Source organism: Corvus hawaiiensis, chromosome 2 (genome assembly GCF_020740725.1).
Source record: "Corvus hawaiiensis isolate bCorHaw1 chromosome 2, bCorHaw1.pri.cur, whole genome shotgun sequence".
In the NCBI taxonomy this organism is placed as follows: Eukaryota; Metazoa; Chordata; class Aves; order Passeriformes; family Corvidae; genus Corvus; species Corvus hawaiiensis.
The window spans coordinates 81,332,194-81,344,222 of NC_063214.1; the positions used below are offsets into that span (position 1 = coordinate 81,332,194).

General features: G+C 40.1%; 1 protein-coding gene across 4 annotated transcripts in view; it reads right to left on the reverse strand.

The window, feature by feature from the left end:
- ABCC4 (ATP binding cassette subfamily C member 4) overlaps positions 1 to 12,029 on the reverse strand; it is a 142,144-nt gene that overhangs the window by 16,349 nt on the left and 113,766 nt on the right. For 2 of the 4 annotated variants that reach the window (XM_048295785.1, XM_048295783.1), the window contains 3 exons: positions 10,801 to 10,890; positions 10,151 to 10,323; positions 3,127 to 3,232 (listed from right to left, as the gene is read on the reverse strand). In XM_048295785.1, coding sequence (XP_048151742.1) covers positions 3,127 to 3,232; positions 10,151 to 10,323; positions 10,801 to 10,890 — 369 coding nt within the window. Of the gene's footprint in view, positions 1 to 2,026; positions 2,096 to 3,126; positions 3,233 to 10,150; positions 10,324 to 10,800; positions 10,891 to 11,512; positions 11,609 to 12,029 lie in introns of those variants that run through there. The other 2 variants (XM_048295784.1, XR_007201876.1) reach the window with 2 other exon arrangements.

Sequence of the window (12,029 nt, forward strand, 5' to 3'; positions counted from 1 at the left end):
GCCAATACACTCAAGACAGGATGGCCAGTTTTCACCCCTCAATACAAGAAAAAGGAAGGTAAATTTGAGCAAGCTTGAGATAGGGTTACCAGGGTGGTCAGTGAACTGGACCACCTATGAGGAGAGGCTGAGGGAGCAGGGCGTGTTCACCCAGGAGAACTGATGGCTTCAGGGGGCTTAACAGCAACCTTCCCATATTTACAAAGAAGTTACTGAGAAGACCGAAGGCTCTTCGGTGAGACACACAGTGGGAAACAAGAAGCAACTGCCATAAACAGAAGGGAGGCTTTCACTGGATATAAGGAAAAGAAAGATTTCATGGCAGATAATTAAGCATTGGAGCAGGTAGCCCGGAGACTGTAGAGCCTCCATTTCTCAAAATTTTCAACACAAACATTTCTCAAAATTTTCAACAGGAACAAGTCCTGAGCAACCTGATGTGAAATTAGTGCTGACCCTACTTTGAGCAGAAGGTTCCTTTCAGTCTGATTCAATGGGAAGGGAGGAAAGCCCTAGGTGATGTCCACTTGTTCAGGAATGGGCTTGAACATGGGTGATTGATTCAAGAGAGCTTAACAAGTTTGCCCAAAATTTGTTTGAAAAGTAACTTACTCATTATTTGTCACAGACAATTGTTAATATTTTGACTGCCAGGTTCTATCTTTGTTCTTCTTCCCTAATTTTCTAAAAAACTTATCACGATACCAAACAACAGAGATTTGGGATGGCTTATAAATAAGCCATTACTGCACCCAGAGGTCTCAGTTAAAGGAGAAACAAACCCAGGATTTTTAATAATACTGGGTAAAGCAGTAACAATGCACTTTGTCCATTTCTGACTCTTCAAAAAGAATCTGCATCAAGTTAAATTTGTGAATTACTAAAACATACCATTGACTAACCAAATTATTAACACACTAAAAGCTTTCTTTAGCTAAGTCTTCTCGATTTTTGTGATATTGAAGGAAACAATTAATTTTCCATGAATGCTGGTTTTATTGTTAAGAGTCCTCATTACCTAATAGTTAGTCTTCTAGAGGAATATTCTTTTTCTTGGCATTTTTAACATGTTTTTCTTCCAAAATTCTGCTTTACTCCCACTGAAAGTTACATGCTTCAGTAAACAGAGTAATCAAAGTGTAACAGAAGCACACCTGTCGTAACTCTGATCATTCTAAATATGAGATGATAATTCTGATTTGCCCATAAACAGAACCAATAACTAAGGATGTCAAGAAAACAGGATCGTTACAAAGCCACGTCAGCTTCCTCCTTTTTTCTATTTTCTTTTCCTTTTTTTTAATTTTTCTCGCCCTCCTCTCCCCCTCAGTTTACAGAAATCTGTAAGATCAAAATGGAGCAATGCAAAGATGAAAAATATTTACAAGTTGCTACTGACTGCAGACTCAAAGGCATCTTCTTGCAAATCGGTTTCTTAATACTCTAAAGAGGCCAAAAGCATTAAAGACTATGAGACTATTAGGAAACTAAGAATCTTAATAGTGACTAAACTGAAACAACATAAGGAAAAGGATCATGTACAGACACTTAAAATGCAACAGAGTAGCTATGTAATTGGCAATTATCCTGAGTAGTTTGGGGAAAAGGGTGATTTTTATGCTTTGCTCCAACAATTTTTGGCAAAAAAAGTAAATAAAACATTTAGTTTTCATTGCAACTTCATGACATTAAAGGTAAAACTAAGAAAACATCTTCATGGAAAGAGTATTCTGTGCCTAACACGTTAATGGAAGTTAATGAACCAAAACCCACAGAAATCCCTTTGGACAGCTAACAAACACACACAGCTATTAATTAGGTCACAGTTGTTTCCTCACAAATCTTTTGTTCATTTCAGTTGTAGAGAACACCAACATATCCATCAGACCTGTGGAGAGGTATTCACTGCAGAAGAAAGTATTTATTTATTATATGTTAAATGCTTGCAATTACATGACTACTTATGGCAGTTCTGCTGGTTTCTCTCTTTGTAAACTATAATCACTGAGCTCACAATCTATTCTGCTCCTCAGAACACCACTCACCTCAGCAAATGCAATTGTTTCATTCTGTGTACTTCAGGCAACCACTGTAACTCAATCAAAGATTTTAAAATGTTTTGAGCATCCAGTAAAAAAAAAAAAAAGAAAGAATTATCATGCTTCACTTCCATAAAACAAAAGTTGAGAGTTATTTTTTAAGCTTACCACCAAGAGGTGAAGGACAATTTCTGCCTGAAGCCCAGTTAAATTTGAGTTCCACTTATGAACACGGTTTGCCCTCTATGCCAGTTATTTCATTAACTGGCTGTGAAGAAGATGTTTGCAAAGGGCTCGTATTCTTATTGCAGAAAATTGTAAAACTGCAGGCTACACATCATGTCAAGGACAAACTAGGTGGATTTCCTGAGAGCCCAGGGAACACCACTGACTTCATGAAAATAATCAGCAAGTATTTCCCAATCTCTATGCATGTGCAATGCACTGTGGGGCGGACAAGATGGCAGAGAGGGTATAACACTCCTCTATTGGAAGTAAAGATGGCAGAGGCTGCTGCATTGGTAGTGCTTCATCTTCTCTATTTGAACCTTGCTTTAGAAAGCTGGCCACGTCATTACCTCACCAGTCTACTTACACTTCTCCCATCACTACCTTTGCCCCAGGGCAGCTGCTGTCTCCTTACCTCCATGTCTCCTGCCTCAGAACCTCCACCACTTCCTCCTCGCACATCCCACACCAACTATTGTCTCCCTCAGCTCACCGAGACTGAATTAATACACCTGACTGAACCCATCTGACTCTGTCCAGAACCTCATGGTTGAGATTTCATAGGCTCCCACTACTGGCAGAGTTTATTTGCTCAGGTCTCCCGGTGTACCTCACCTACAGTGGGTTTGCACCTTGCAGGATGGAAAGCACAGGGCCAGAGAAAGCACGAATTCTTTCCAGTCATTACATCTACAGTTTCATGAGCTGCGAGTCACAGTAGCTAGGATAAGGGGGTTAACTTAGATAAGTCTAACATATGACTTACATTCCTACCCACTTTTGGATCAAAATTAAGAAGAGTCACTAACATTATTCTTCTTCAGGAAAGAAAAAAAAATGAAGCAGTTAGCTGTCTTACCATAATCCTATCACTGTCAATAATGGTGTTCAAGCGGTGTGCAATGGTCAGCACTGTGCAGTGAGCAAAGGTTTCACGGATCGTCTTTTGAATTAACTCATCTGTTCTGAAACACAGCAAGAGCAATGAAGACAACAATAAGATGTTTGCATTGATAACTGAATAGCAGGCAGGTTTTATGATTTCATCAAACATGACTGGATAGAAGGAAATATGTTTATAAAGTTATTACAGTGCTTCTTCCTCTTGTTATACCAGATGACTTGGAGACATATCTTGAAACATACTCCAAAATCTACCCTTCAGAACCTGATGAGGAAAGAGTTCCTTCTTGTAAGCAGAGCAATAGGCTCCATTTCAGGAGACTAATTTCCCAGACTTTGTGGTGGCCAGTGAGCCAGGGGTACAAGGGACAAAGAGAGTCTGGCTGGTGAAACAGTCCCTTTTATCAGGGATCCTCCCCAGGTTAGGGTGAACAGAAAAGGCTTCCCCCAGCATTCATTGTTCTGGTATGTCAATGTACCCCAGTTCTATGTTCCTGGTTGGCCATTGGCCGCCCCACCCCCTTGCTACCTTGTATGCTTCATGTCCTAGAAAGTTCTGCACTCCAGGTTCCCCCCATTGGCCTGTGCCCCTCACCACTCCCCCAGAGCTTCCCCACTGGCTCCCATTCCCTAGTCCTGCCTGTGTACCGCCCCCATGACCTCAGATCATTGGTCCCTGGTGCTTGCCCCACTCCTGTACTTAAACCTGAGTTCTTCATTGTTCTTAGTCTTTGACTCTTGATCCCTTCCTTCACGGTGTGGAAGCAATAAACTGCTGCTGTGGAATTCAGTGCAGAGACCCTTCCTGCCCCTCTTTGCCGTCGACCCCTATCACTGAAGCTGTCCGTGCGCGTGTGTGTGCACGCGTGTGTGAGTGTGTGTGGCTGATCCTGCTCAGCGGCTGCGCTTTGGAGGTGCTTTTGGAAGATCGCAGCACCTTGTGCTCTGGCACAGAAGCCAGAGAGAGCATGGGTTAGTGATAAGACTTTGATTACAGAAAAGGGAAAATTCTGCAGATTCAGATAGTCCTACTGATTTCTACAACAAAAAAATCATTGTTACTGTCTTTCAAGATTTAGTTCATGCAAGCAATGAAGTAAAGTTGGTGAAAGTAAATATCCTTCATTGCAAATCATCTGAAGAACAAACACAAGACAGCACAGAACTAAGGTTCTTGATTTCAAATGCAAAAGATGATTAATTAAAGGAGATGGTTGGTAAACTAAAATAGTACTGGAATAGCTCAAGAACTTGAATACTGAAAAAACCCAAAACTTGGCATACTCTGTAAACAATCAAAAACATTAACTGGAATGCACAACCCAAGGAAAGAGACAGAAGATTTCAAGTTAAGAGTGAGCCTGCTGTAAGAAAAGGACAGCAGAAGGAAACAGAAGAATTGTAAAGAATGAAAACTAAGCTAGAGCACAGACACTGAAGTACAGGGCTGAAGTGAAAACTGTCACAAATAAAGCTGAGAACTGTGAAAAGGAAATATAATTATACTGAAAGGTAGTAAAGCCACTAGAATGTTCTTTACCCATATAAACAAGCGTTATGGCAAAAAATGTGAAATACTCATAGAACTGGAGCTTATTGGAGTAACTAACTGTACAAGAGAAGCATTGACACCACCTAACTTAGAGGACACCAGTCAGGCTTATATGTGGAGACCTCTACAGTCCTCTCTTTAGTCAGTGAAAGGGGAGAGGAATGGCTGGAAGGTCAATCTGAGAACCTGGATTAGGCAGCCATCCAGTGATGAATGCCCTCTAGAGGCACCTGACAGCCCACATTGCACAGGTAGCCTTGGCTCCCATCCTGGGCACAAAGACAGACCTTGTGAATACTCATACATGGCCCACCAGCCCTCAAAAAAAAAAAAAAAATAAAAGAAAGACAAATGGCAACAATGAAGAAAAAGCAACAGAACCCAAAATTCTCATCCAAGATACAAGGATGAGACAAAGAATTCAAAATATACTGGGATTAGTTGAACCGAGGAAGTTCCAGCCTAGAAGTCAAGCACTTGAAGGCATGGGCCTCATTTCTAGGGTTTCTATTAAAACATGAATTTGTTCTTTATATATGTGATGACTGGAGTATAACAAAATTCTGCAGATTAGGTTAAAAAAATACAAAGGAGGTATCTGAATAAACTAGAATATTTAGGCAGACACGTTGGCTGCAATCAGTTGCTTGCAAAGCCTTAATTCTTCAAATTTTTACAAGTAATGGGAAAATAAAACACATAAAAGATTTATAAAACACATCTTCCTCTGATTAAGTAGTATTTTTTTAGACAGAAGTAGTACTCCACACTGAATCTGTCTGCACATGATAAATATTTGGTATCACTTCATGAATTACGCAAAGAGAATTGTTCTGATGCCACCATGTCAGAAGGCACCAGCAATAAAAGGGGACAGACAACTTTGGAAGAACAGGATGACTTAGAGGAATGAAGTAACCAGTAAGTTTCCACAGTAGAAAGTACCAGCTCATGCTCTGAAGGATGAACATAGCTTCTGTTACAAGCTAAGTTGAGCAATCAGCACGACAAAGGAGAAGACAGATCCTTGCTGATGACAGGAAGAATCATCAGAGAGAAGGAAGACACAAAGAGTTAAGTAAGAATTCCACGCATTCTAACTGTTACCTTCATCTGGGGACAGAAACATTTAAGTTCTGTCATGAGCTTAAGAGAACTGGGTTCTGGACCACAGTCTGAGAGGCTTGGTCCTTCTGCTCCTACTTCCTAAAAGAAGCTCAAGAACAAGGTGGGAAGCAGGTGTTCCTCAACTCCTTTTGAACAAAGGCCAGTATGCAATCAGGGAAAGAGACAGGAGGAGAAGTCAGGACAGGGCCAGGCTCCTTAGTTCTGTTATCTCCTTAAGAAAAGGAACTTTTTCATCATGTTCCACATCACAGCAATACCAGTCCTTTCACCCCAGTGTTAATGAATGTGTATTTTTTTGCTCTCTTCTCAGCAACGCCTCAACAACCTGACTACTCTTACCTCCAAAGGGAAAAAAAATCAGGGACATCTGTGAAAACACTCACTATGAAAGAGCCTTATGGAGACAGCAGGATGTGTTCTCTGTAATGGTTGAAATAGCAAAATAGAAACAGAATATTCAGTACTGAATACTCCCTAGAACTGTGTAAAGAAAGCCTTTTTCTTTCCTTACAGTCAAGCTCAAGGTGAAGTTTCCTGCAGAGCTACTACAGAACATGAGAATCACAGCTTACTCAGAAACTTTGAGAACAACTTTACGAAGGGCTCAAAATTATTTGTAACTCAGGTTATTCCTACTGTTTTCTGAGAATGCCTCAGCCCTGAACATCCCTGTCCTCTGCATTCATTTATTTTATCTTCTTTTATTACATGTATTCTTTATAGCACTATCGCTTCCTACATTTACAAGAAAAAAACCTCTCATTCTTAAGAGATACAATCAAACTATTATCTTAAACAGGTATTTCTTGAACACAAGCTTATCACTAACAAGAAACTGCTGTCCATATTGTGGGTGTGACAAATGTTCTAAAATGAGACTACAGAGTAATCAGGAACAGACTTAATCTCCATCTTCAAATATCACAGTACACAATCTCATGCAGACATGCCTGCTGACTGACACTTGGCTAGATTGTCTCCAAGGTTCGTGGTAGATCTTGGAGCATAGTTTTTGGGACAGCAGGCAGAAGCACCATCAGCAACCTCTAGGAGAATCCTGGGAAGAAGGTAGCGAAAGCAAGAAAATATAGAAAGATCAAGAAAAGCATCTGTATACAGAATTATGTGCTGACAGAGTGTAGAGACTGTACCACATACCAGTTAGAGCTAGGAAAGTACCAACAGAAGCATCATTTCTGTCCCTTTTTCAGGGCATAAATGGATTCTTAGTGGTGTCTACCCACACTGAGCAAGTGTCTAGGCAAGTGCCAAGTGATTTCATCGCCCACTTCAGTACATCAAACCCCATCATCTTTCAGGCACATTAAAAACCAAAGATGCAACCCAAATACCAAAACCAGGGCTGCTGGAAGACAAAAGATCAATCCTAATCTGATTATATAAAAATGGGAACCACTCCCTACTGCAAGGTACAATACAATAAGAAAGCACAAAATGGTGGTATAGCTGTCCCACAGGCACCACAGGTTGAGATCTAACACCAAGTTTCCCAGCAACCCAAGATCTGGTGTGACCTGAATTAGCTGACTGTGCAAAAAGAAAACTATCTAAAGAGGAAGAATAAATATGATCTGAATGAGAAGCAACCAAGCTGCTGAAAGGAAAACTGGGTAAGTCATTATCTTCTGTCTAATGTCCTCCTGGGATTATCCTGAAATATCTCACACTACACAATTACTGAGAGGCTTAGATAACTTCTCCAAAAGAAAAAGAGTTGCAGATAGCAGTCAGATGTAATAAAAGGTTAAACCTTACAAGGTTAAGATGGCTAATGAACTGAACTATGTGCAACAGCTGTTTTCACCAGATTCAATGAACAACCAATGTAAAAATGTGGCAGTGGTTTGCTCCCCGAAAGTTTTGTCCTCTGTAAGCAAAAATACGAGTTAACACACAATACTGTAGTCAGTGAGCAGAAAGCCTAGTAAACTAAAACAAAGTCAGTATTTTTAAAAAGTCTCAGTTACTAATGATTTTGCTTCAGTATATCACCAAAGCAACTACATGAAGATTTTCAGCTCTTCTGCTCCAGGTTTCACATAACTTTCCAGAACATTTCAAGTGCTTTAAAACCAGACTGTTCTTCAGGGTGAGAATGGACCAAGAAGATAAAATCAAATTAAATGTCTGTCAGCCATCACACGAATCATGCAGGTAGTCTGACTTAGGGCAACCTTCTTTATGGCAAGCTCCTCCTCCCCCCCCCACAAAAGCACTCACACCCCCGCCACATGCAGAGCAGGTGGCAGCTTTGAGGAGCAAGAGGGGAAATAAGGGTACATATGGGAGCCAGAACATATGAGAAGGAGGGAGGAGGATGAACTTCAAATTCCTTCCCTTCACTTCCAGTAGAAGATAAAAGGTGAGCTGAAGAAATGTGGTGGAGAGTCCCCTCAGCCCTGGGGAAGGTACAGTACCCATCTCTCACCCTGCATCCATTGCCTCACGTCACCTCACCCTTCCTTCTCTTCCTGCCACCCCTAAACCCTGCCTTCTCACACCTGCTTCCAGGTGGAACTGCAGAAGGGACGTGGTGGCAGCAGCAGTTGGGGCTGCTGAGGGAGAGAGATCAAGAGCCAGAATAACAAACAAAAAAAGGAAAAGTATCTCCAGAGCCGGCGGCAGCTCGCCATGGTCTCCCATCTCAAGTGCTTGATATGATGTGTGCTTGCCGCCAGGTGAGAGACAAGGGTGCCAGGTATGGGGGCTGTGCATCAGAAGAGGAGGAGGTTTTCCTTACACGCCAAAAATGCCTCCCTAACTGCTCAGTTAAGCAACCCACATCAGCATTTCCTGATGATCATCCTATCAGATTGCACAGCTAAAAAATACCTGGCTCTAGTTATACCAACACATTAAGGAAAAGGTAATAATGACTGTAATGCAAACTGAATTCAAAGAAGAAGTTCCAAGTTATTATTTGTATTGTTATGCCTAGAGTTGATACAAACAAACATTTACCTTATTATAATATATATTGCAGCACACATTAATCAAGATCAATTAAATGGATAGTGCAAGTTGAGAACACACATGCGAGATGCCAAAATAGGGAGGATGAGTAAGATGGTATTAAATTTCCGCACCTATGATTAATCACAGTTAATCTATCAGAGCTCAGCCAAAAATAAACTAAGAGTAAAAAAGAAAAAAAAAAAAAAAGAAAAAAAAGAGAACCTCTGGGAAGGGAATGCACTTCTCTAAAGGTTTTAGAAATACACTGTCAGCTGAACTGTAAAGCTACCCCAGTGGCACCACTTCTCCCCCAAGAAGATGTTAGAAAAATGAGTCACGCCCAGATGACATACAAAATCCTTAATGCATCTGTTTGAGGGACTTGCTGTGTTATTGTCCTCTTTGGACTTTGAGTTCTCCCTCAAGCCATAGTTTGTTGGAACTATATATTCAGCTCAGACTAATTGATGCAGTACGTTTGCAGTATTGTTTCCAAAATATTTCCACCAGCGCTTCAAATGTTTCAAAAATTAACAGTGGGGGTACTTAGCTATTGGAACAATTTAACGAGGGCTGTCATTGAATTTTTTTTTGCTATTGAGGTTGGATGCTCTTCTAGAAGTACACTCTAGTTCAAACAGGAATGAATTCGGGAAAATTCTGCTGGCCTGAGTTATACAAGACAAAATAATGAATAAGTGAGTCCATCCTGTAGATTTAAACATCTCCAAATCTGTTTTGCAATTCCTGTGGTGTTTAGGACAGCTTACCTGCTGCCCCTGCCCCTACTTTACCTCTAACTTAACACACCAGCATCTGAGCCATCTGAAAGGACAGCATCTCATAACGAGAAGTATCTGGTTTTGCTTACAGCCATTTTTCACCTTTCTAGTTTTAGGGGGTTTTGGGAGCAAGATGAATTAAATCTTTTGTATTTATTTATTTCCAGCAGACATTTCTTCCAGAAGTCAACAGAACTCAGCTTGTTTCATGGCTATTCTGATGTTACAGAGATGCATTTTCAAGAACATTCTTGTCTTCTAATCCATGGCTGCAGGACAAATAAACTTTGAATATTAATTTCCCTACTCTGTGGAACGCACTGAAATTAGGGATATTTTGAGCGCGTAGTTTATATCATCTGCTGCATAGCCAAAGCTCAATTGCTCCATTTTGAATAGACAAGTATGATGGTATCATCAAAAACATAAAACAGCAGTAAAAACTACATGAAATATAACACATTTAAGTTCATCTCTACAGTGGAGACGAACATATTAGAAGAGAAACCAGCTCATTTTAATATGACAGATTTTGTTTTTACCTTGGGTCCACATTTGCTGTTGCTTCATCAATGATAAGAATACGGTTTTTTTTTAGAACTGCTCTGGCAAGACACACCAGCTGTCTCTGACCAACACTAAAATTAGACCCAGATTCTGCCAGCTGCGTCTCCATTTTGTTGGGTAGATCTTCCACAACCTCCTTCAGTTGCACCTGTTGACATGTCAACATATTGTAGGATGAGTAACTCTATTTTAAATCAGCTATTGTCTGTCTGATGACACAACAATAAGTATGCAAGGTTTGCCTTTTATATTCTGACACAAAATGCGTAAGTGCCAAGTTGGATTACACAGTGTGTCAGTTATTAGAATTCTAGAAACATTAAAGCATGTTGTTAAGAATCTATTAATGTTCATTAAAACCAAGATATGAATCAAAATACAACCAAGGCATCATCCCAAAGGATAATTTTTTCATAAAAGACTTATATAATAATACACATGTCTGCACACACATGCACACACACATACACAAATGCACATATGATAGTCTACCTTCTTCCATCAACAGCTATACCTTTATCAAACCCAATGAAAACATCTAAAACCTAACACACACAAGCACTGTAATGTTATTGTTACGTGGATTTTAAATACCAGATGTACATTATTAGATCTAGTAAGTCACCTCTTCCAAGGCATTCCACAGCTCTTCATCAGTGTATTCATTGAAAGGATCTAAGTTTTTCCTCATAGTTCCAGTGAATAAAACAGGCTCCTGAAATCCAGTAAAATCAGCATTCCATTATAAACACAGGTTTTATAACTCAATAGGTAATTCAGTGATAATCACAGCTAACCTATATCAACAATAGCACAGAAGTATCCAACCACAAGCTATCATTTTTGAAATGCAAAGGTGTATAATACAATTGCATGCTTAAGGGGGATGTGGCAGGGGAGGCAAGTGTTCAACTACTCTGTATGAAGACAATTTACCAAACAGGACAGGTCTGTTTGCAAATTGCTGTACACAGTTATGTCGGTACTTAAATGGACATTTACATGCCACTGTTCTGATGCCACAAGCTATATATATACTTACATGAAATCATTGCTGTCCTCATGGTATTGTTAAGAAAAACCATCAACTAGCACTGTTAATAAGCTCACACTCCTTTTGGGAGTTCCTTTGGGGAAGTACATAAACTAGAGAGGAATCAAAGAGCTCACAATGCCTGTCTGGTTTTCCTTCTCCGTTTGGCTGTGGTTTTTTTTCATTTCATACCATGAAGGCCCTTCCATTTTACCATCAGGGCTAAGCAGGAACAGCTTTCACCATTTAAAACCTAAACACATCTAAGTTAGTCTATACTGCCACAGCACCAAAGCAAACTTACTTAGAACTGGAGCACTGCTGGGCAAAGCTCTCACTCAAAATACACCAGGGAGTCAAATCAGTACCTTCTCCCATTCAGGTACCAATGGGGGTTTACCTGCAGTCGAAGCAAGTTTTATTCTACCTCAGTTCCCAAATCACACTGAAAATGTAGTATTTAAGAAGTGGAAAGAGGACTTTTGGTTCAGAACTCCTTAAACAATAGATCAGTACTCAGTCATGTGAGTTGCCAGACCTGAGAGTCATGCACTGACACGACTTTAGGGCTAAACTCATCTTAATACCACACATAAAGACAAAAACAAGTCAAAAGTCAATGCTAATCATAAGTGGAGACCATTCATCATGTTGTCAGTCTTCTTTAAATTGGAGAAATTTTAGCAAAATGCATTCTTTTTTTTTTTTTCTTTCTCCCCTAGGAAATAAAATCTAACTTACAATGGGTAACTTCATCTTACTCTGAGATTACCCTGTCATGACTTACTCCCCATCTAACCCTACTGATGCCCAGATCCAAA